The following is a 20422-nucleotide window of genomic DNA, read 5'->3' on the forward strand; positions in this document are numbered from 1 at the left end:
GTCTGTCCTGCTACCCTGGCATTATTCTCAGTGCCAGGTCCAGAGCCTGACACCTAATGGATACTTACTAATAGGTACATCACTACCCCATGTCTCACGCTTCTGATTTATGGGCTTTTTCTTTTGCTAGCCAAATGAGCTTTTTTTTTTTTTTTTTGGTAAAAACACAAGTGTGCCCTTCTTTCACAACTCATTTATTCACACATTCACTCATTTACCTTGGGATCACTACGATCTAACACTGTGACTGGTACCGAGTAAGTACTCTGAACGAATAAGTGAAAATGGAGATAACACAAGCCTGAGGAGTTCCTTTTGCAAGGAGGACTTGCAATCCAGTGCAGTTTTTCCCCAGGCAGTACATGTATAGACAAATACAAGCACTAGGAGGCAAACGTTGCCTTCCACTTGCTCTTCACAAGTCTGGGAACAAGATTCAATAAATCAAGACTTTGTAGAATGAATCGGAGCAAACAAAATAAAGAGCAAACAAACCAACTTCCAATAAATAACTACAAAGGTAATCAGGACTCTCCCAAGCCCCAAATTAAACGGCAGAGGGCGCTAACTCCACTGACACACAGGTGTTCCGGAAGCCCCGCCCCCTAGGGAGGCGGGGCGTGCACGTATTGGGCGGGGCCTTCCGGCTCGATCACGCCCCGTGGGCGGGGCGTAAGCGGGAGGTCTGAGCTGGAGCATCCCCGCGGTTTCCTAGGAGATGAAACACACAGCACGCCACAGCTTGACAAGGGAGTGAACAAGGTAAGCGGCCGGTGCGGGCAGGTAATCCCGAGCGGGCAGCGGGGCCGCCACCCTCCGTCCGAGCCAGCCCGAGCCTGTCCTGCGAGGCGGCCCGGCATGTCCCCTCGGCTCCCTGTCCTACCAGCGCCAACCTCCGCCGAGAGAAGGGGCCTGGACACCGGTAGGGGGAGGGACTGGAGGGAGGAGAATTCGGGGAGGGGCGGGGCGGGCAGGAGGCGGTCAACCTGCTCCTATAGCTGTCGGTTCGCTCCGAGACCCCCTCGACCACTTTCCTGCGCCCCTAGACGGCGCGATCAGTCCTGGGTTGGAGGATGACGGCGGGAATCCAGCAGTCTGAGGGACCCGCAACCCCGAACCTCTACCCCAGGGTCTCCCAACGCACCCCCCGCCCTCCCCCGCTCCCTTGAGTGCTTAGGCTGGAGGGGACGCTACTTTTAGGAGTGAGGGGCGGGATCAGGTCTGGAGAAGGCAGTGGAATTGAGTTCAAAACTGTTACGAAATTAAAAAGGAGAAAGAAGAAAGAGAAACTGGGTCCAAATTCAGTCCTCATTCGTGCATTCCCAAATGACTCCCAGGTACAAGCGGAATCCCGGCACCGGGTGGACCAGCGGGCGCCCCCAGTCCTCACGCCGAGCCAACCGCGGGGGGGTCAGGGGCTCACCTGCCCGCTGCGGCCGGACACGCAGGGCCTCGGGGACGAGCCCTGCCCGCAGACTGGAGTCTTTTAAAAGCCCCGGTTTGCGAGAAAAGATCAGAGCGTCTGGGAGCCAAAACTGCTTCTTCACTACAAATAAGACGGAGACATGGTCAGTCTAAGGACAGGGCTGGAGTCGGGGGAGGGGAGGCAATAAAACTGGCTTTTTAGTGGTTTGTAATCTCAATTCTAAAAGGAAAGAAATGTATGTAATTGTGTTTAGATAATCTTTTAAAATGATCAGGCAGTCGTTCTAATTGTAACGGAATTCTCATAAAGAGAGTCAACGTTATCGGAGTGGTTTTAATCAGAAAAACAACCCGTTCGGTCGAAATAGTGGCGGAGGCAAAAGTTACTTTCCAGCCTTTTGGCCGTGCTTTATCGGCCCCCCGCCCTGTTCACCGCCGAGTGACCGGGAAGGGACAAACCCTCCCCTCCCCCCCAGGGCGGCCACCTTCTGCCTACGCAAAGCTGGCTGTTCCATCTCTTCGTTGGGGTGGGTTATTTTGGTTTGGTTTTGCTTCGTTTTAAAACAGTTTGTGAATATTAGCACAAAGCACCATGGTTTTATTTTTTTTAACACAGAATCCTGTTTTCCCATTGTAAAAGCTCCCCTTTTAATTTCTGTAAACGTATGATTTGGTTAGTTTGAAATCTTTTTTCTCTTTTGCTTTTGAAACAATGGTTTTTATGGCGTTACTTTTTTTTTTTTTTTTTTAAACAAACGTTAATGCCAGCCTTAGGGTAATAACATTACAGCAGATTCTACAAAGACAAGTTGAAGACATGGAAACGTTATCTGCTCAGTGATTGGGCAGACACAAATTTTACCCTCCATTTGCCCTCTCTGTTAATCTTCTTTAATCCTATCTAAATCCCTTATTAGCTGGCAGAAGCTGTTGAGAACAAAGCTCGAGTTTACAGTAATTGCGCACTTAGATAAAAGTAAGACAACTAGAATGGGAGAGAAATGATAAGGGTATTTATCTAATGTAGGCCTATAATTGAGCCTCTAAATAAATGTCTTTTTCCTTAAACCAGAACATAAGGTTTGTATAACTCATAAGGAAGTCAGTAAGTATTGGAGCTTGACTGCAGAAAATTCCAAGTTCCTAACAGTTCTATTAAATTAATTGAGGATCATAGTTACATTACATTTACTTGTTTTGCTTTGTTGCATATATATGGAAATATAAATATATGGAAATATGTGCATAAGAAATCATGTTAATGCATCCCTGTTTTGCAGAATTAGCTTTCCAAAGGTCCACAGAGAAGAATATATGTAACTTGCAGAGAAATATTATTGGGTGTGAACTGGGGACCCATAGGCAGTCTGTCTTTTAAGTTACATATACTGCTTTTTGACTAGTAATCTGTTTAGGACCTTCCTATTCTACACTGATAAAAATAGTTGTTTATATGCTATCAGTGAGTAGGTACATGGGAGTAATGATTACAAAAAAAAAAATCCTTTACCTTTATATATCTATGCCATTAGGCCATTATCCTTATATTTTTAGGGGGATAAGGGGACAGCTGAAATTGTCAGCTTCTCACCCTGGAGAGCTGTTTATTTTGTATTTAACATGACTCAAAAGAGGCCTTTTTAAAGTTTTGTTTGGGAGCATAGTATGTAAACTTGTGTTACTTAAAGGTTAGTAAACTGGCCCAATTCTCTGAGAGCCACAAGTCAGAGCTTTTCAAAATTTATGTCATATCCATAATCTCTTCACCCCTCAAACGAAAGAAACTGGGAAATGGCTGTGTCCCTTACTTATTTTTCCCTGAATATAAGTATCCTATGCTAAAGCACTTGAAACAAACTTTGCGTTTCCAGTGTTTATTTGGAAGATGATTGGTTAGGCTTGGAGTGCAGTTTCTACAATAGCCACTCCAAAACCGGTTGGGCTTCCAGGACAATGCAGAAAGGAGTCAATGACTGAATGGTCTGTTGTGCTAATAGTACTGATGATGGTGGGCTGATGGTCTTAATAGTGGACCAGAAAGAGGCAGTTAATTCCACTTTTGCAGGTTGTTGAGCCGCTGCAAGGGAAAGTTTCAATGTTTCTGGCACCTCTTACCTCTGAACTTCTCTCCCCATCTGGGCCGCTCCCTCTTTCACTCCCTTCTCAAGCCATTTGTCCTTTTCCAGAAGTGCCTACATAACTGCCTGCCTCTCAGACCCTCAATGCCTGTCCTCAGTGAGGTGCTAACATGAAAATAATTTGTTGCATATGCAGCAGATTTGCAAAGAAAAGAAGATGCTATTTATCCCATTAAAATTCTTAATTAAATAATTTTGGGGGGTTGGGTAAAAATAATAATTTTCTTAAGGAACTCCAGGAAGACTCCCTTCTCCCCCCATCTCACACTCTTTCCCGTCACTGTTTCTGGCCTATAATTTTTCACTAAGTCCTTCCAGGTGTCAGGACGAGACAGATGTAGCCCCAGGGTGTAGTCAGGGTGGGGAGAACCCTGTGCACTTTCCCGGTTGTTTATAGCAGTTAGGAATCTTTAGGGGGCAGAGGTGGTGGGCTGGGCAGCTTTCATTGCGGGGTAGATTCTACAGGGTTTGGCAGTGAAGAGGGGTGGTTCCTTTAGCTGCACCAGTGATTGTAAAAGCTGGCAAGAATGGGTTGTTTAGCAGTTGGGGACTGCACTAAAAAACCAAACAGCTTCAGGCTAATGCAACTATTAGACTGACTCCGTCATTGATTCTCTGATTGCTCACAGGTCATTTAATCCCTCTGTGTTTTTATTGTATAATTTTACTGATATGATAAACACCATGGCCTTTTGGACAAATTTATTCTCTGTATTGTTACTTAACTAGAAAGAATCAGTAAACCTCTAGAAAGCACATTTCCTTAAAAGAGATAAGTGTATGTCACCTTAAATAGAAAAGCTAGAAAAGAATGTCAAGCAATTTAGGGATTCCCTGGTGGTTCAGTGGTTAGGACTCGGCACTTTCACTGCAGTGAATGGGGTTCAATCCCTGATTGATGAACTAAGATCCCACAAGCTGCCCGGTGCAGCAAAAAAAAAAAAAAAAAAGAAAGAGAGAAAGAAAAACAATTTAACATGCTGATAATAAAATGCAAAATACTGATTTAATAAGATTCCAAGTCATCAGAAGAAATACACTTCATAGTCCGTTTTTTGTTTAATCATAGCACAGGGTACAAAACAAACCCCCAAAGAGCTTTCAAAATTATATTTCCTTATCCAGATAAAGGAAAAATGAAGAAAAGCAAATACACGTTTTGGTCAGGAAATATGTGAGGAGGCAGGGGGTGTTACCTTTCTCTATATTAATGCCTTAATATTGAGAATCTGTGTCTATGTATAATGTAATGACCACTTACAAAAGAACTTCATTTTCAGGCAAATGGGGAACCATTTGCTGGCATGTGTTAAGACCATTTGCTCAGATTTAAGCTGAGAAAAATGAAGGAGCCACTAAATAGAACTGGAATTTACTATTGTGATCTCTTTTTCAAGATCCTGGCCACAGAGTTAGCATGGCCTAAACTACCTCTCATGTGCCTTTGAAGTGGTTATTATCTATATGAAGTAAAATAAATGACAAATTAACACACACTCCCTGTTATTTAAAAGCCCCACAGCTTCTTCCAAAGTTTCCTGTGGACAAATGTGTTCCTGTATAAAGGAAACAACATAGGTTTAGCGCACCTCTCTGCCATGTTTCCTCAGAAAGCCTATTTTTGGAAGCCTTAGGTACTTTGACAACTACAACATATTCTTGTCGCTCCTAAATTTCTGCATCTAATGGAGAAGCAATTTTTATGATTTTATTTCGTGGAGATCGTGCTACAGTGAAAGAAAAATAATCTTTGAATGAAGCACCAGATTATAAAAGGCATTTTATTTTTTGGCCACACTGCATGGCTTGTGGGATCTTAATCCCCAACCAGGGATCAAACTCGGGCCCTTGGCAGTGAAAGCATGTAGTCCTAACCACTGGACCACCAGGGAATTCCCCGTAAAAGGCATTTTATTTTATTTTTTTTCAAATTTATTATTTATTTATTTATTTTTGGCTGCATTGGGTTTTCGTTGCTGCGCACGGGCTTTCTCAAGTTGCGGCAAGCGGGGGCTGCTCTTCGTTGCGGTGCACAGGCTTCTCATTGCGGTGGCTTCTCTTGTTACGGAGCACGGGCTCTAGGCACACAGGCTTCAGTAGTTGCGGCTCACGGGCTCAGTAGTTTTGGCATGCAGGCTCAGTAGTTGTGGCTCATGGGCTCTAGAGCACAAGCTCAGTAGTTGTGGTGCACGGGCTTAGTTGCTCCACAGCATATGGGATCTTCCCGGACCAGGGCTCAAACCTGTGTCCCTGCATTGGCAGGCGGATTCTTAACCACTGTGCCACCAGGGAAGTCCCTGTAAAAGGCATTTTAAAACAAACTATTTGATAGTGCCAAACATGTTGTTACACTTTGTTGCTAAGCATACAGCCTTGTAACAGAATGATAGAGATTTTTTAAAGCAACATAAGAATGATAAACAGGTATGAAATGAGAAATTGTTCCTTGAATGCAGAACGAAGACAGAACAATGGGAGGAAATTATTGAACGCTGTTGTAATGAGGTAGACACTAAGGCTTTATGTGCTTTGTGTGTTTTCTTTAATCATAGTTATAAAATCAGAACCTATAGAAACCTGTACCCTTCAAATATATACAGATCCACAATCCCTTTTCTGTAGTTTTGAAACCCACAAAGCTCTGAAAGATGAATTTTTAAAAATTAATCTGGGGCTTCCCTGGTGGCACGGTGGTTAAGAATCCGCTTGCCAATGCAGGGGACATGGGTTTACTCCCTGGCCCGGGAAGATCCCACATGCCGCGGAGCAACTAAGCCTGTGAGCCACAACTACTGAGCCTGCGCTCTAGAGCACACAAGCCACAACTACTGAAGCCCACTCACCCAGAGCCTGTGCTCCGCAACAAGAGAAGCCACAGCAATGAGAAGCCCGCGCACCGCAACGAAGAGTAGCCCCCGCTCGCAGCAACTAGAGAAAGCCCAGTACGGCAACGAAGACCCAACACAGCCAAAAATAAAAAAATAAATAAATAAATTTATTTTTAAAAATTAATCTGTGCAAATTCATCTGCAACAAAACGTGACCCGAATGACGCGAGGCCATTTATGGTCTTCATTTATTTTACTTAGTGTACTTTTCATACATTTTTCTACGGGCACATTAAGATGCTGCTTGGGAGGTGTTACGTACCATATTACTTTTCTAAAATATGCAAATTCCTGGTTTCCAAATACGTCTGGCCCAGGAGTTTCACATAAAGGATTATGGTCCAAATTAAATGTGATGCAAACATTGATTCAAAGAATGGACATAGTAGAGCGTCTGACTTCCCAAAATCTGATTTGGACTAATATAGATTATATTATATAGTCAATAAAAAAGCAATCATGCAAATCATTAAGCCAGTATTTATTGAACGTTCATGGGATAAGTAACATGGTACCGTGTAAATGAAGCATTCACCAGTGAGTACCATCAGTCTTTTATAGGTGAACATCATTTGCGTCGCACAATTGATTTACTGACACATGCTTAACACGTTGGTATTTATAATTTTCCTAGGTTACCAGTAAATTTTTGGAAGAGGTTCTTTAATGAAAATCCCTTTTATTCTTGTTTTGTTTTTTTTTACAGGGTGTTCATAAGAATGGAAGCACTGTTTCCTTGCCAGATTCCTTATTGCTGTATCTTATGAACGTATATAATCTTGGGGAAGAGCCTGTGTTTAATGATGACAAGCCTGTCACCAGTGTAGCAACAACAGTCTAAGGGCAAAAACGAACAAAAATAAAGAAGCATTTATAATTATATTCAACAAGGAAGTCATTTCGGTCAACAACTTGTGCGGCATTATTTTTCCAAGATGAACCGATACACAACCATGAGACAGCTGGGGGACGGCACTTATGGGAGTGTCCTGATGGGCAAGAGTATCGAATCAGGGGAGCTGGTAGCCATCAAAAGGTACCATGGGCAACACTGCCAAGTTTGCCGATCTTTCTTTTCCTTTGCTTGCTTGAGACTATATACAAGTACAGAGAGAAGTCTGGTTTAGACCCCATGCTTGTTAGGCTAATATGGAATGCCATTCTGGAGAAAACATTGCCAAAGAAGGAGTTCAGCTGATCCCCACATATGTTAATTTTCTGATTTGTCCAGCTAACATGGACAAATCAAAAAATACAAGGGCTCTGCTTTTTATGCATGATACATTTGAACTGAAACTGAAGGTAATTTTGGAACTTAAAGTTGAGTACAGAGTAGAGCTTATTGTTTCTTTGAAACAATAGGTCTCAAAATCAGATGGTATTCATAGTATCAAACTGAGTTCTGAGTGGCATATGGAATTTTCCTGACCTTACCAATTAAATAGAATTAATTATTATTAACTTATTTCTTTAATCCACTGTATTTGTTATCTATCATATGTAAAAAAAATTACCCCAAAGCGTAATGATTTAAGACAAGAACAAACATTTATTAATTCACAGTTTCTGTGAGTCAGAAATTTAGGAGTAGCTCAGCTGTGGTTCAGGCTACAGGTCTCTCGTGAGGTGGCAGTCAGAGGCGGGCCAAGGTCACAATCATCTGCAGGCTGAACCAGGGCTGGAGAATCCATGCCCAAGGTGGTTCACTGTTATCAGTCTGCTGGGGGTGCTATAACGAAGTACCACAGACTGGGTGATTTAAACAATGTATTTACTTCCTCACAGTTCTGGAGGCTAGAAGTCAGAGATCAAGGTGTCAGCTAACATGGTTGGTTCATGTAAGACCTCTCTCCTTGGCTTGTAGATGGCTCTCTTCTCCCCATGTCTTCACATGATCGTCTCTCTGCGCATGTCTGTGTCCTCATCTCTTCTTTTTTTTAAAAAAATTTATTTATTTATTTATTTATGGCTGTGTTGGGTCTTCGTTTCTGTGCGAGGGCTTTCTCTAGTTGCGGCAAGTGGGGGCCACTCTTCATCGTGGTGCGCGGGCCTCTCACTATCGCGGCCTCTCTTGTTGCAGAGCACAGGCTCCAGACGCTCAGGCTCAGTAATTGTGGCTCACGGGCCTAGTCGCTCCACAGCATGTGGGATCCTCCCAGACCAGGGCTCGAACCCGTGTCCCCTGCATTGGCAGGCAGATTCTCAACCACTGCGCCACCAGGGAAGCCCCTCATCTCTTTTTATAAGGACACCAGTCATATCAGATTAGGACCCACCCTAAAGACCTCATTTAACCTGAATCACCTTGTTAAGGGCTACCTCCAAATACACCCTGAGGTACTGGGAGGTTAGGGCTTCAGCATAGGAATTTAGAACATCATTTGGCTCACATTCAGCTTCTGTAGCAAAGTTTAAGCCACAGACTGGGTGGCTTAAACAGCAGAGATTTATTGAGACAGTTTTGGAGGCTAGAAGTCTAAAATCAAGGTGTCAGCAGGGTTGGTTCCTTCTGGGGGCTGAGAGAACAGGATCTATTGTAGGCCTTTCTCCTTGGCTTATTCATGGTATTTTCTCTCTGTATCCCTCCCACATCAACTTCCCTTGATGCCTATCTCTGTGTCCAAATTTCCTTTTTTTATAAGGACAAAAAGAGGCCTCAATTTCTCTCTATATGGGGCTCTACAGACAGTCACTTGAGTGTCTTCATGACATGGCAGTTGGCTTCCACCGGAACACGTCTTGGAAACTGATTACAACATCAACTAAATGATGATCATCTAAAAGTTAAATGCTTTAACAAATGTTTATCAAATGTTAAAAACTTTACACTATCATGATCTAAAACTTTACATATATAAGAAAATACTTTTACAAAATATTGTTAAATAGCCATTATTATCAAATAAGTAAATGTACAATGTACAATAACTGAAATGAAAAATAGGAATAATAAGAAACTTCCCTGACCTGAAAGGTGAAATATTACAGGTACTTCTTGTAAAGTTGGTTTTAAGACCAGAATGCCTACTATATCCCCTACTGATCAAGATTGAACTGGAGACCCTAACTAAGGCAATAAGAGAAAAAAATAATAAATGAGGTGTAAGTATTAGCCAAAATGAGATGAAATCATCCTTATTTGTGGGTTAAGCAATTATGTAAATTCACACAAATAAATACTTCATTACACATAAATAAATTTATATGTAAAAATATCTTTAAAAGGACTGTAAAGATTTACATAAACTTCATGAAAGCTGTGGCTTCTGGGGAGAGGGGGTAAGTAAATGAGAATGAGGGTTGGGTCTTGTGGTATCATTTAAGGTTATTACCATTGATTTGTTTTCTATAACAAAATGTTCATTATTCCTTCTGTGTGGCAAGATCATGTGTTTGTTTCAGTCTTCAGTTTCATAAAATGGGGAATTGGGCCTCACCTGCATAGAGCTGGGTAAGACCTTGAGAGAAATGAGAGGTCAAATACTTTAAGAAGTCAAATAGACTGAATGCTGAGAAGAAGTCATACGTGTATAATTTAGGAATGCTTTCGGTGTATGAAATAAAAAAAACTAACCAAAAGTAAATTAAATAGGGATTTATTTGTTTCACATTGTGAAATGTTTTGAGGTGGGCAGCCCAGGGCTCATACCTGGTCTCAATGCTGTTATCACAGACCTAGGTTCTTATGTCTTCAAAAAATAGCTGCAGTGGGAGAGGGTGTGGAGAACAGGGAACCCACCTACCTTGTTGGTGGGAATGTAAATTGGTGCAGCCACTATGGAGAACAGTATGGAGGTTCCTCAAAACACTAAAAATAGAGTTACCATATGATCCAGCAATCCCACTCCTGGGCATATACCCAGACAAACCTATAATTCAAAAAGATACATGCACCCCTGCATTCATAGCAGCACTATTTACAATAGCCAAGACATGGAAGCAACCTAAATGTCCATTGACAGATGAATAGATAAAGAAGATGTGGTATATATATGCAATGGAATACTACTCAGCCATAAAAAGGAATGAAATAATGCCATTTGCAGCAACATGGATGGACCTAGAGATTATCATACTAAGTGAAATAAGTCAGAAAGAGAAAGACAAATATCGTATGATATCACTTATATGTGGAACCTAAAATATGACACAAATGAACTTATCTATGAAACAGAAACAGACTCACAGACATAGAGAACAGACTTGTGGTTGCCAAGGGGGAGGGGGTGGGGGAGGGATGAACTTGGAGTTTGGGATTAGCAGATAGATGAAAACATATATAGAATGGATAAACAAGGTCCTACTATACAGCACAAGGAACTATATTCAATATCCTATAATAAACCATAATGGAAAAGAATATGAAAAAGAATATATATAGATATATAACTGAATCACTGGGCTGTGCAGAAGAAATTAACACAACATTGTAAATCAACCATACTTGAATAAAATAAATTTTAAAAAATAGCTGTAGCAGTCTAGGCCTTGAGTATGAGTTCCAAGTAAGAAGAAATAAGAGCTGAAACAGTTACTGTTACTGTCAGTCAGCTGCTGTACTTTCTTCTAATTAGGAAAGCAAAAGCTTTTCCCCACCCTTCTCCAGAAGACTTCTGGTTACTCCTCAGTGGCCAGGAGTGTGTCACATGGCACACGTAGCAATAAGAGAAGCTGGGAAACTGAGTACTTAGGTGGCCATTTTGTATCCCTGGGTTAAAGCTGGTCTATGTTAATAAAGAAGAGAAGAAAAGTGGCTCTTGGATAGACAAGTCATAGTGTCTGCCACATTCAGTAACTACTATGTGCCGGACAGTGTTCCTACCCTAATTAAAGACAGAGTAAAAATGAAAGAGAAGAGGAGGAGTCATTTGGAAGGCTTGCAGAAAGTTTAAAAATTCATTCAACACGTAATTGTTAGGCTCCGATTACACTTGGTGCTCGGGACAAATGGGGATGGGATAGATGAGTTATAAATAGACCAACAAATTAGAAAAGTTACAACACAAAATATGATAAGTCCTATGATGCGGGGATACTGGGGCCTATGGGAGCACAGAGAAGCAGTGCTGGAGAGGTATCTTGGAAGGCTTCCCCCATAAAATGAGATCTCGAGAATGACAGAAATTATCAAGAGGAGTGGAAGGATATTCCAAGCTGTAAGAATATGTATGAAGGCCTAGAAACAAGAGAGTTTTCCCTTGGGAAATTTAATTTAGGTCACTGGTAAGAAACCTTGTGGTATCTGCTGCCATCTCCAAAAAAAATCTGTAACAGAATTCATTCTAGGGGGTGTTGGTAAGATCCCCACACCTCATTAAATCAACAAATATTATTAAGCTCTCTGCCCTTTAAGGACCTGAGAGGCCATTCCATTCCTGAGGATCCCCCGTTGTGGGACAGTTCCTCAGGAGCCCAGCTGTGGGTATCGAAATCCATCCATCCATTTAGTAAACATTGATTGAGCACTTACTATGTGCCAGAAACTGAGCAGGCATGTGGAGGTGTCCTCAAGGAGCTTGCGTGTGAGGAGAGGGGAGAGGACTAAACATAAAAGTAAACTCTATGGTATGTAAGAAGGTGGGTAAAGTGCTACGGGAGAAAAAGCAGAGCAGGAACGGTGACCTCACAGCCATGAAAATCAGCTCCGGGCATTGAAGGAACAAGGATTGGCCTGAGGTGGTCCCTCATTTCCTCTAACCAGCCCAGCTCTTTCTAGCTGTTTCTGTCTGGCTGAATCTTCTTTTGTTCAGCCTTCACATGCTGGCACCTTCTGTCTTTCAGGTCTCATCTGAAATACTGCCTCATCAAAAAGGCCTGGGGCCTGGCCAATTCATCTCATGATCCTGAAAGCTCATTTGTATGTCTGTTTTGTGTTAACTAAAGTCTATTTCCTGTGAGATGGGAAGCATCAGGGTAACCATCTCTGATTTCATCACCCTGGCGTGTAGGTGTTGGATGAATCAATAAATGAAAGAGAAGATGGCAGGGAATCTAAAAGGAATTCTAACAAATTGGTTTAATTTTTTATAATTAATTTCTTTAGAAATCGGGATAATTGTTTTGCAAGGAAACTTCTGTATTTGCTGCATATAGATACATGCATTACCTTAGGGTAGTATTGATAACTACTAATTGCTGAAAAGAAAGTAGCATATTAGTATATGTGGATGCAGCTAGTACAGATTTTTAAGAAGAATAAAAGTTTCAATTTGTACTAAATTTTGAAAAGGAACTTGGATATATATTAACTAGCCTCTAAAACACTGGATTAAAAATTCTATAATTACTTTTTAGGAATCATAGAGATTATATGTATAGTTTTGCATGGATTTGATCAATTTACTAAATACTTTTATACTATATTTGAATTGACTTCTATTTTATCTCAAATTGAGCACTGTGCTAGATTTACTTTTATCATTTTAGCAAGACATTTATAAATCTATAGTACTGAAACGTATCTTTTGGTAAGTTGGTTAAGCCCTCAATTTCTTCAAGCTCCTTCATAAATTTCTAGCACCTGAATGAGTATAACTGAAATTCTGATTCACTAAGGATATTAGAGATAATAGTAGTGATGCCCTTCATACCTTATTGTAGCTGACCACAGATACCGGTAAAAATAAGGACATCTACAATAGTATTTACTGAGTGCTGAACTAAGCAGTCTACAATAGGCTTTTCTTATGCAGTAGTTTCTACTTTATAGCTAAGCAGTTTGCAGCACAGAGAAGTCATTAGGCAATTTGTCCAAGAAGTGACACAGTCATGGACCTGCACCAAATGGCCTTGAGATACACAGAAGGGAGATGATCTCCTTTTAAGTAGGAAGGAAGAGAGTTATCACAGCTTGCCCACAGTGAACTAATTATAGGGTAAGAAAGCCAATGGTGTAAATTGTGTCTTCAAATCCCCGGTCCCCACACACTAAACTTTTCTTCTTTTATTGCAGAATGAAGAGAAAGTTCTATTCTTGGGATGAATGTATGAACTTGAGAGAAGTTAAGGTAAAATCCCAGAGATGAAAAGAACCCCAGAAGGCCTTAGCTCTACCTCACACGTGTCTCATTTCTGAGGATGGTAGCTAAGGAGATGGTTCCGTTCTCTGCGGGAAGCAGACCAAAGATAATTACATTTCTTATGTTTTTCTTTATGTTCCTAATTTCTCATTTCTCATCAGAATGTCAGTGGAGAACAGAAAGTAACTATACCCTCATATTTAAAAGTATACTCTCACTTTTAAAAGAGCATATTAATCCATATTGTCAAAGGAAAGATAATTTTTTAAATTACCACATGCCATTTCTTTATATTTTATGTTGCATAACTTGGATAAATTTTTGGAGACTTTTGCATGGCATTCCACATAGTTAAGTCAGAAAAAATTAAACCTATTTAATGACCAAGAAAAAAAAAAGTGACAGACTGAAATGTTTTGTAGCTATTGTTGACCTGGTTTATTTTTGCACTTATATTCGTTACTTAGACAATGACTGCTTACTTTATATATTTTTTTAAATTTATTTATTCAATTTATTTATTTTTGGCTGTATTGGGTCTTTGTTGCTGCGTACGGGCTTTCTCTAGCTGCGGCGAGCGGGGGCTACTCTTCGTTGCGGTGCGCGGGCTTCTCATTGCGGTGGCTTCTCTTGTTGCGGAGCACGGGCTCTAGGCACGTGGACTTCAGTAGTTGTGGATCGCGGGCTCTAGAGCGCAGCCTCAGTAGTTGTGGCGCACAGGCTTTGTTGCTCCGCAGCATGTGGGATCTTCCCGGACCAGGGCTTGAACCGGCGTCCCCTGCATTGGCAGGTGGGTTCTTAACCACTGTGCCACCAGGGGAGCCCACTGCTTACTTAAATAGATGTTCTAGATGTTTTTAGACATGGAAATTTTTATAGATATTAAAAAGTTAATGAATTTAGAAGAAATGGAAAATTACTGAAGGTACTTATCATTCTAGCATTGATGAGATTGTGCCAACTTGTATAACTTTGCTTTAAGAATTTTAATGCTCATTTGCTCTATTGCAGTCTCTGAAGAAACTTAATCATGCCAATGTGATTAAACTGAAAGAAGTTATCAGAGAAAATGACCATCTTTATTTTATATTTGAATATATGAAAGAAAACCTCTATCAATTAATGAAAGACAGGTATGTCTTTATGAAAACTAATTTTTTCCTTATTGTCTCCTCCACGAGTCCCTTGGATCCCTTCATTATGTCACACTTGGCAATGTACAGATTTATCAGTCCATGAAGTAGCTTTAGTTATCTTTATAAAAGGATAATATCTAACGTTGAAGAACCATCATTTTTCCGTGGTAATATCTTAAAAGTCAAGGCAAATATTTCATATAAGCACACTATCTATCTATACTTTTTGAAACAAAAATCTATCTGTAGTTTAATACGCAATAATAAAGCTGGCCTTGGGCAAAATTGAGAAAATTGTCTTTCTTACTCTCCCAAGCATCTTGCAAAAGGTTAATGAAGGAATGGAGGAAAGAATGAAGTTGCTTTTAAGAAAGGATCTAATACACTTATTTATTAGAATGCTTAAGTGAATGATAAAAATGTGTTACCAATCCCAAGGAAATTCTCATTTTAATTTTTAAACATACGAACAGAATCTCTAAAGAAGGAGAGTTCAGTCATCTGCCATGAGCTTGGAGAGGATGACATTTTGGTGGTAGCTGCTGGGCACATCTGGGAGTTTAATGTCCATTTTGGCTGTTTTTAAAGCCAGAGTCGTTCAGTAAAAGAGCCTAAAATATGAAATGAATTTCCCAGTAGAATGATGTTGATTTCTCTCTCTCTATTTCTTAAACACACACACACTCTCTCTCGCTCTCTCTCTCTCAAGGTCTGAGGAAGGTCAGTGAATTTTTCTTTAATCGTATTTTTCCTTCTTTCAAAAAATACTTACTGTATTGAATGCCTGTTATGTTTCAGGCTGATATCATTATGACATTAATAGCAGTTAAAATAAAAGTAACGGCTATTCTACCTCTCAAATCAGTGTTTATTTTTCTAGAGTTCTTTCTAGCTCCTGTATACAGACATGCATATTTTCTATGTAGTTGTAATTTTAGTGGTGATACATTTTTCTGTTTGATTTATTCACTTATAGGCATTTTTTAATGCTGGTACATAATCTTCATAGTTACCATAGCTAGTATGTTCTGTTAAATGACTATAGCAAGCTTCACTTATCTCTTTGAACTATATAAAATAAACATCAATGGGAGAATAGGTTGGTAATTACAGTGTATAATACTGATGTAATTATTTTGTAGCCATTAAAAGTGATAATTATGAAGATTATAAGAGTGCTTATAAGTGAATAAAAAACAGAAACCAAAGTTGTATTTATGTAACATTGACACCTAATATAAAAGTTATACACACAGATGGATTAGGGATGGATTAGAATACTGAAAAATCAAAATAGTTTCCTTATCAGGTGGTGGGATTATGGGTAATCTTCTTGGCTTCTAATAATAATTTATGCTCTTTAAAATATATGAAATGATAAACATATGCATGGTATATTGAGATATAATTTTGAAGAAAAAATTAAGTACATGTAAATACATGAAATATTATACTTTCATATGATTTTAAATATATATATAAGTGGAAGTGGTGAATGCAATTGCAGATGAACATTAAAAACTCTCAGCTTTGGAATTTCATGATTCAATTCTGGATTTCTAAATTAAAAGGAAATTAAAGTGATATTGTTTAGAATATTATTCAATGTCAAAAGTATACATTAAACCATTAACAACTGTACATGGTAAAGGGCTATTTGAGGTTAGTGGTATTTTTACACTTTGTTTTTGGTAGCTTAGCTTCCTGAAATATTGTTTTTGAGGACTAATTTACAAGCCTTTTTTATTCAAGTAAACTTCTTTTCCATGTCAACTGAAGACCAATATACAAAACCTTTGCTCTGATACTATAACTGTACCTTTAGTGTACACAATTCTTTTTACAAATTGAATTACATAACTGTTTATTTGTTCATTTCTTCACAGAAACAAGTTGTTCCCTGAGTCAGTCATCAGAAATATTATGTATCAAATATTGCAAGGGCTGGCATTTATCCATAAACACGGTAGGTTTCATTGCCCTGCCTCTGTAGATTATTGTCACGGTCATGCATAGGAATTGTATATAAACTGTTAAATAATATTATATTGGATAACTACAAGTTTGGAGTATGTGCCTACTAACTGACAGTTTTATTTTAAAAATTTAGAATTTCAATAATTCTATATAAAATAGAATTTCTATAATCTGTAACTATCTTCCTCTACAGCAGAATTTTTTTACAGTTTGATCATCAGCATTTAGTCTCAGTCATCATAACCCCATCCTGCTACCTCATTCCACCTAATTTTACCATGAAAATGGAAAAAAAAAAAAAAAAGGTCCCTCTTTTGGAAAAGATTGGAATGCTTTGATCTATCATGATCAATTATTAACACTTAAATAGTTTAAAGCACCTGTGCTATGGTATTTTCTAGTTTTCCTTAGTATTTACATTTAGTTGTTTCTATATTTGGAGAAATTATTTTTATGCATTTCTTATTTATGTAATCTTGATTTATAGTTTTTTGCATATCTATCAAACCAAAATAAAGTTAATATTATTATGAAAATTTTTAGTGATTTAATGATCATTAATTTTTAATGATGCTAGTTTAGCATCACTAGATGTTTAGATAGATATTAAAGATGTTTAGATAGATATTTACTAGATATTAAATTAGGATAGTTTATATCGTACCATTGCTGCATTCTGAGCATTGGCATTCAAAAATCACCATTATTAGTCTCCTTTCATGTTTCATCCTATATTTTATATTTTCTTCTCTCCTTTCTCTTTTTACTACAGGAAATAATTTATTTTCTAGCAATGCTATGCAGAATTCCATATAAACATTGTAAGAACATTCCTGAATCCCCAGGGTTATTTTGTCTTATGTAAACTATTAAGGTCTTTAAAAGCCTAAAACCCATGAAAATATATTACAATCCATTGATAAAAGTCAGTCATTTATTAATTACATGGAATGTAAAGGATATATGCTATTTTAATTGTTCATATTGGATTCCTTATCTTCAACTCATTTTTAAACTCTGGTCAGCGTGGTTAACTCTTGATATTTGCCTGCATTAATTTATGCCAATGGAAGCAAGTGTGACGTGGAAAATCAAAAGCCTCATGAATTCTCTGATTTTTGGAAAGAGTTTTGTGTTTTGCTCATATTTTTTAGGCTAGTAATAAAATTGGTTTAGATTCCTTGGATATATACCAACTATCAGCAACTTCAGAGCATAAGGGATTGAAGGAGGAAACCAGCTTGGAATTTAAAAATTGTTGCTGAAAGCAAATAACATATGAGTAATCTAGAGTTGGCTTTATAATTGCCTACATAGTGATTTGGGAAACCAGACTCCAAGAACAATACACATTTTTACAAAAGCTAAATTATTCTTGCCAGAGTTCGTAAACATCTCAGATGTAATCCTTTGAGAAAATAGATATTTTAAAAACAGTAGCTGTCAAAAAAAATGGACTAATATTTTAGTTAAAGTTAGGACCAAGTTACCAATATATTTATATTAGTGAGGATGGGGAAAACCTCAACCGTGGTTTAATTAAGATTTTATGGAGTAATGCCACTTTACCATCACACGTGCTCCCATTCCTGTCTTCATATTATGAAATTACGATGTGTTTCTCTTGGAAGTTAGTGAAATGGATGGATCTCAGTAGCTAATTTGAGTAAGGAGTACCAGGTAAACAGAGTACAAAACTGTTGTAGATGTCATGGAGAGCCCACACTGGCTTTGAAGGGGTTAAAAAAGTTTAGGTTTAGAAAAGTCTTCCTAGCTCAAATCTGCATGAAAACCCTCTGGTGATAATGATGATCACCTACAATTGATGACCAGGCCCGTTCTTAATTCTCCACCCTACAAAGTCATTAGGATACAAGTCATCTGTGTACAACCAGTGTGCTTTACCTACTCCTTATACATTTGCAAGGAAGGCTTTCTGCCCTCATTTTCACTGGGCTGCCATGTAGCTTTGGTAGCTAGCCATTTACTTTATACATTAAGTTGGTAAATAAGCATTATAATTATTGGGGTTGTTTCAACAAGGCAGCTACCAGGGGAGAACTGAGCTGTTAAATAATTTTAAAAGAAGGAGTTGATTCAAATGTGTGGTGTTCCATTTGTGTTTAATGGACTTCTCAAAGTTATTACACTCAAGGAATCGCAGGTTAAACTACAATGTGGTAGAGCAGTAATAAGACCACCTTCACTGACTGAAGCCTGATAGGCAGCGCTCCTTGAGCTTTCACTAGACTGCTTCTCTCCAAGCTTCAACCTCCTCATCTGCTACCCACTTGTGATCATAATACCTCCTTAAGGGTGTTGTTCAAATTAGCAGAGATAATCATAATGTGGCAGTATCTAACCCAGTGCCTGAACTCACCGGATCCACAAAGAGAAATACATGTGGATATCTATTTTTAATGGCCATATATACTGTATGAACTTCCTCGCCAAATTATTTTGAAAGCAGGGTCCCCACCTCCCATCACTGTGTAGACAATAAATATGGTTTATTTTTTTCCTAAGTTCACCTTCCTGATTAGAACAGAGAGGCTCAGCTATCTTGTTAGTAAATCAAATATGTCTAGGTACGATGATTTCTTATTGTTTTTCCTCTCTGTATTACCAAGGCTTTTTTCATAGGGATATGAAACCAGAGAACTTGCTTTGTATGGGCCCAGAACTTGTGAAAATTGCTGACTTTGGACTTGCAAGAGAATTAAGGTCACAGCCACCGTATACTGATTATGTATCCACCAGATGGTGAGTAGTTTTTTGCAACTGTCCAGAGGCAAATGTCTCTGTTGACGTTTTCCTACAGTAGATTGTTACACATCTTTCTGGAGGTTCCATATCAAGTGTTTAAAGCAAAATGTAGAACTGAATTTTTTTGTATTCTTTGGAGAGAGAGAAGGATTGCCTCATGACTCTTGTGATAAATGAAAAGGGAAGGAAAAAGGATTTCACGCATCCATTCATTCATTTAACAAACATTTACTGAACCCCTATTATGTGCTGGATACTATTGTAGGCACTGGGAACACAGACGTGAACTAAGCAGAAAAGAATCTCTGCCTCATGCTGCTTACATGACAGCCAATACGTAAACAAATAGAGAATGTCCTGAGTCACCAACAGAGAGATACACACACGTTCATCACAAGACACGTAACCGTCCCATCTTACACACTACCCAAATGTCCATCACCAGAGGCATATATATTCACCCAGTGGACTGCTTCACGGCAATGAGAATGAAAGGCCTACAACTACGTAAACAATATGATGAATCTCACAGACACAATGTTGTGAGCAAGAGGCCAAACAGAAAAAGAGCACATATAATGTGATTCCATCTATATAAAGCACAAAAATAGAACGCACCTGTTAAAAGTCAGGATAGCGGCTACATGGTCGGGGTAGGGGCAGTAGCGACTGGAAGCGTGCAGGGGAGGGGCCTCTGCGGAGCTGATGACACGCAGTTCCCTGGTCTGGGTGCTGCGCCCATGCGTATGTTCTAATCGTAAAAATTCAGCAAGCTGTACTCTTAGGACATGTGCATTTCTCTGTATGGATATTGTATTCCAATAAAAACAGTTAAGAATATTTGAGTATCAGATAGTGATACATATATATCTCTACATATTATTATACAGAAAAATAAAGTCTGGAAAGCGACAGGGGGTCGGAAGAAACAGGGGAGGGAAAGGGTATGTTGCTGTTTTAAACAGGCGGTCTCACGGATGCCGGGCTGGGGAGACGTTGGGGACGCAAGAGGTTTTCAGGCAGAGAAGATGCTGAGTGCACAGGCCTGCGGACAGGAGTGCCGCCGTGGATTC

General features: G+C 39.2%; 1 protein-coding gene across 8 annotated transcripts in view; it reads left to right on the plus strand.

The window, feature by feature from the left end:
• The first annotated feature begins 695 nt into the window (after positions 1–695).
• The window catches only part of MAK (male germ cell associated kinase), a 48972-nt gene continuing 29245 nt past the window's right edge, over positions 696–20422 (plus strand). For 5 of the 8 annotated variants that reach the window (XM_068558613.1, XM_068558605.1, XM_068558610.1 and 2 more), the window contains exons 1-7: positions 696–762; positions 1338–1568; positions 7158–7487; positions 13404–13458; positions 14482–14603; positions 16493–16572; positions 19214–19346. In XM_068558613.1, coding sequence (XP_068414714.1) covers positions 7387–7487; positions 13404–13458; positions 14482–14603; positions 16493–16572; positions 19214–19346 — 491 coding nt within the window. In that variant the 5' untranslated portion in view covers positions 696–762; positions 1338–1568; positions 7158–7386. Of the gene's footprint in view, positions 763–851; positions 923–1337; positions 1569–7157; positions 7488–12232; positions 12309–13403; positions 13459–14481; positions 14604–16492; positions 16573–19213; positions 19347–20422 lie in introns of those variants that run through there. The other 3 variants (XM_068558606.1, XM_068558607.1, XM_068558608.1) reach the window with 3 other exon arrangements.

This window comes from Eschrichtius robustus, chromosome 12 (assembly GCF_028021215.1).
Source record: "Eschrichtius robustus isolate mEscRob2 chromosome 12, mEscRob2.pri, whole genome shotgun sequence".
Classification (NCBI taxonomy): Eukaryota; Metazoa; Chordata; class Mammalia; order Artiodactyla; family Eschrichtiidae; genus Eschrichtius; species Eschrichtius robustus.